Below are 5,281 nucleotides of genomic sequence, written 5' to 3'. Positions count from 1 at the left end.
TTGATTTCAGATGATCTATTTCACTGAAACAAAATACAGCAATTCTGAATGGAACAAAAAGGATATCACACTGCTATTTTAAGCAACTGCTCTCTTACTGAAAGCATACAGAGAGAGGGAGAGAGAGGGAGCACCCGTCTGCGCAGGAGCTGCAACTGTGCGCGCTTTCATCCACAAGATAGCTTCTTATTTACTTGGTTAAAACCTGCTTTGTTAAAATAAAAACCTGGACCGAAAAACGTGAAGCGCCCTCTTGGATAAATCTGAGCGCATGGAGACGATGCTCCTCTCTCCAGGAGCAGGTGTATTCAGCTAAGAGGAGGCGCAGCGCGCAGAGAGGGAGCGACGCACAACAGCCGCTGGACCACAACACCTGCTTCAAAGGAAATAACCCTTCATCCTTAGCTATGCTGCTGGTTCCTCTCAAAATAACTGGATTTTTCTTGCAACTTATACCTGATAACCAGGAGACTGTGGGCGCCGTGAAACTAATGGACGCACAGCGCATTTGGACAATACTGTAGTGACAAAAAGACCAAGAACTGCTCTGCTGGCTTCTCAAAGGGCTGCTTTAGTGAAACCAATCTCGTTCTTATCATTATCATTATCATCTGCAAGGATGCCCGGGGCACTTCTATCAGCGGAGTCGCTCTATATAGGGATGGAGGTGGTGATTGCACTCGCGTCTGTAATCGGGAATGTGATGGTGGTTTGGGCGGTGAAAATTAATAAATCGTTGCGAGATACCACGTTTTGTTTTATCGTGTCCCTGGCTCTGGCGGATATTGCAGTGGGAGCCCTCGTCATCCCTTTGGCCATTACTATCAGCATCGGACTTCAAACTCACTTTTACAGTTGCCTGCTAGTGGCGTGCACGGTGCTGGTGCTGACGCAAAGTTCAATCTTGGCCCTTCTGGCCATCGCAATTGACCGCTATCTCAGGGTCAAGATCCCGACCAGGTAATGAGGTTTTCACAATGCACACATGACAATAATGACAGGCGCAGATGCAGTTATTCTCACAACCTGTGCCTCATGGAAAAGGTGATGGTGATGATGTATGATTTATTTCCCAGGAAAGCTTTCTCACACCCAGAAGTCATCACAGCTGTGTTCCTGGGCATTGATTTCCTCTTGGGTCTTGTTTCACTTCACAGGATGCCTGCCAGTCCCTTTATGTGCATATGGATCAGACTTGCCACTGCTGACATGACAGCTAACCAGAGCGTAGCTGATCAACCAACAGCTTTAATTAGTCTGTCTGTCCTCAGGATCTCTAACATGTGTGGAAGTGTAGTTCAGTCACAGACTTTTTGGGGTTGGGTTGTGTGCAGGAGAATCTCTTTCTCAGTGTTTCTGGAGGGCACTGAAAGAGGTCAGTTTTGCTGTCAATGATGTTCAATCTCCCTTATTGTATTTAATACACAGGACCATCAGTGGCTTATCATTGCCAGACTGACACAAAAGACTGAGCAGTGGCGCTGAAAGGCAGAAAAGATAAGCTTAGCAGAAGAGGGGAATTTATTGTCTGTGATAGCCTCAGACTTTAATCTCCTGCCTAAAACTCCACCACGTCTTCCAGCAGGTTATCATGTATTTTAGCTTTTCTCAGTCTTTATTTGTATAAAGCTACCAAGGTTAATAGTTGTGAATGCCACAACAACTTCTACATCAGTACATCAGTGAGCAACCCTGTCATGGCTTTATATTTCCTCCAAAATGTATTATCTGTGGCAAATGAGTTGTATATAAACTTAAGTTTTAGGAGGCAGGTTTACGGTGAGACCTTGCTCATTTGAAAATCAGAAATTAGGGAGTTGCAGAACAGATCAAAACAAAAATACAGCATCATTCAATATTTGTCATTTCTTCATTTTATGATGAACCTAACATTGTGTTTTTTGTAGACAATAATGTAACGAAGTGCTGATTTTTCTCTTCTCTCCCACACTCCCTGTTGTTAGATCACTATCTGATCTCTGCCAAGCTGACCAGCTCTGAGGCTTAGTGTGTGAATAATGATCCTCTTGCTTCAGACACAGACCCACCTTAACACACACATCCCTAATCAATACTAATCCAACACATGGCCCCTGTGACAGCCGGGCTAAATTGCAGCATTTTGTTTTGCTTCAGGCCACACTTCAGCAAAGGTCAGGTTATTGTGATGTCAACATTTCCCTTACAATTACAGAATCAGACATTGTAAATAGCAAGCATTAGTAATCCAAAAGGGATCAATTGCAGCTCTACACACTTTGCAACATGAGCTGGATCAGATAACTGTTTTCATATCTGCCTCCAGTCTCCTGCCGAGTCTCTTAGTCATTTCTTGGTCACAGGACAGCAGCCCAGCAGCGATAAGATTTTAGAACCTCTGCGTCTTTCATTTTCTTCAACCTCCTGCTTTTTAACACTACAAACAATGAAAAGCCAAACCTGTAAATCCTGTTGTAACATGCCAAGTACTGCAGCTTGTGTCCACTGTACTGCTGTAATAAATTAGTGCGTAATATTGAGCCATTTGTAAGAACTATAATTCAGTTTTGCCCTAAACTAAAGAAGCATGAAAAGCAGCAGAACTCTAAAGGGAAAGGTCCATTGATAAGGGTTTGCAGAGACTGTCTTGTTCAAGTGGAAATATGTGCTGGAAGTAGCAGTGTGTAAAGTCTCCAGGGGTATTTTGGTTTAAATGATAACTCTTCCTTGTATATCACACCTTTTGTCAGCCCGAGGACACTGCCAAAATGAAAAATGAAGCAAAAAAGAAAGCATGTAAGTCTTGACAGCGCCTTGAGCAAAAGTGCTGACATGATACTGTTGTTTTCTCCTGCAGGTACAAGCGGGTGGTGACCCCTCGGAGAGCAGGACTGGCGGTGGTGATATGCTGGACGGTGGCTTTCATTGTGGGGTTCACTCCCATGTTAGGCTGGAACAACCTGAGGCGTCTGCAGCAGAACGGCTCCATCAGCTCTGACCTCGTTATTACCTGCCAGTTCGAAAATGTCATCAGCATGGACTACATGGTCTATTTCAATTTTTTTGGCTGGGTGCTGCCACCGCTGTTGCTCATGCTGGTCATCTATGCAGAGATCTTCTACATGATCCACAAGCAACTTAACAGTAAAAAGTTCACCACCAGTCACACAGACCCCAACAAATACTATGACAAGGAGCTGAATCTTGCCAAATCTCTGGCTCTGGTTCTTTTTCTCTTTGCCATCAGCTGGCTGCCTCTTCATATCATCAACTGCATCACACTGTTCTGTCCAGAGTGCAAGAAGCCCATAGTCCTCATCTACATCGCCATCCTGCTCACCCACGGTAACTCTGCTGTCAACCCAATTGTCTACGCTTTCCGCATTAAGAAGTTCCGCACAGCTTTCCAGAAAATCTGGCAGCAATACTTTTGCTGCAAGGACACACCAGCTCTGGAGATTCAGCCCAGCGACAGGAAAGAGATGCCGAATCCAGAGCCAAAGCAGGAGACGCCACCGCAGCCCCCTCAGCCCCCTCAGCCCCCTCAGCCCCCTCAGTCCCCTCAGTCCCCTCAGTCCCCTAAGTCTCCTCACATGGAAACCTTAAAGTCTGACCCCCCACAACAGGAGCCACCTCCACCTGAGCAGCAGCAGGACCAGAGGACCGAACCACCGCAACAACCTAAAGAACATCCACCCTTACTGGAGCATAACGCAGTCTAAGCTGAGGAGTAGAGCTGATAGGTGGCTGGCAAAGTAATAATCATTGCACAAGCATTGGTTCTCTCCTCATTTTGAATGTATTCTAATGAGGAGGCACGAGTTGCTACAAAAAGCTCGGATGCTGTAGTGACTGAGGTGACTTGGATCACACATATTAAACACTGGAAGGTCATTTATCTTTACTCAGGAGGAGTGGATATACTGAAATGTTGGTCCAAGAGGGGAAAAAGGCAAAAAGGGTATCAATTTACTTGCAATAATAGAAGTATTTTGACAGTGACTTTGTGTCTATCTTAGTAACAGACTGAAGACATTAAGCTTTTACTGTTTTGTTCATTATGGTGAAACAGTCGGTGTGAACATTACAAAATGTGCAATTTAAGTTATTGTGGTTAGTCAGTACCAGATTATCAAATGTTATAACCAGAATCACGTGTCTTGCTATAGGATGAAGGTTTATACATTCACTAGAGCAGGTTCATCTTACTACTGTATTACTGTGTTTATGTTTAAACTGAGAGTGGCTGAAGAATATGAATGTAATAATAATGTAAATAAGAGACTAAAGCAGCATGGCTGTGAACTCTCATCTCTTCTTCAGGGTCTTAATCGCACAACAGTGGTGTAGCAAGTGGCACTAGGGGAGAAAACGTTGCAGGAAGGAGGTGTGTATGTGCTGATAAAAGGGTTTTGTAATCCCTTAACTCTTCTCCACTGGAGTCCCTGAGTGGTCCAGCAGCACGGATCCACTACAGAGGAGATGAACAGGGGTATGAAACAAGCAGCTGGAGGGAACAGCAGGTTTTAACCTTTTAGAAGCAGCGTGCAGGAGGCTCGTAGCTGCAGGACGACAGCCACTCATGGGAGAGAAAGACAACATGCACTTAAAGCTGGTGTTTATCCAGCCTCCATGCCAGCTGGTGGTGAGAATGGGGCTTTTTTTCCCTACTTGGACTGATAAAAACCTTATCACAACTCACCACTAGAGACAGTGGCTCCCATGGCCTTATTCTGTATTTTAATTAGTATGGACCGAACTCATTTAAAAGACAACCTGAAGATTGTGAGTATCTTTGCTGCACTGTAAGCTCGACATTTTTGCATATTGCCAAATTAGGGCATCTGTAGATTAGTAATTAAACTATGTTTAATGCCACTGACATAAAAGCTTTGTATCAGAATGTAAACTCATTCTGTTTAGTCTCTTGTAGGACTCGGAGCTCTGACCACAACATTTAATATTCTCCTAAGTGGGTGACAATCTCTTGTGTAAGATGAAGATATTTTCTTTTGCTTTCTTGAGAAACACATCTCTGGCAGGAACAGTGAATACACTGATGGCTGAAAAGATAGTGTTAAAAGAAAAAAAACCCCGCCTGTATCTTGATTTGTCTATACAGTGTATAGGCCAATTGGACTGTGCATACAGTGCCACACACTTAAGCAAAAAACTTAAACTTAAATCAATGTATAAGACTAATGTGCTCTCAGTAGATTATGCTATTTAAGACCTACTGTAGTTTTGCATCCAATAGATTAATGAAATAGACATATGCTGTGATATTATTATTTTAAGTAAT

At 43.6% G+C, this 5,281-nt stretch overlaps 1 protein-coding gene across 1 annotated transcript; it reads left to right on the top strand.

The window, feature by feature from the left end:
• The first annotated feature begins 426 nt into the window (after positions 1 to 426).
• Positions 427 to 3,701, top strand: adora1b (adenosine A1 receptor b). The gene is made up of 2 exons (XM_042409128.1): positions 427 to 960; positions 2,837 to 3,701. The coding sequence occupies exons 1-2, from the start codon at positions 620 to 622 to the stop codon at positions 3,699 to 3,701; spliced, it is 1,206 nt and encodes a 401-aa protein (XP_042265062.1). The 5' UTR covers positions 427 to 619.
• Positions 3,702 to 5,281: the final 1,580 nt, after the last annotated feature.

This window comes from Thunnus maccoyii, chromosome 4 (genome assembly GCF_910596095.1).
Source record: "Thunnus maccoyii chromosome 4, fThuMac1.1, whole genome shotgun sequence".
In the NCBI taxonomy this organism is placed as follows: Eukaryota; Metazoa; Chordata; class Actinopteri; order Scombriformes; family Scombridae; genus Thunnus; species Thunnus maccoyii.
This window is presented reverse-complemented; position numbering and strand designations above follow the sequence as displayed.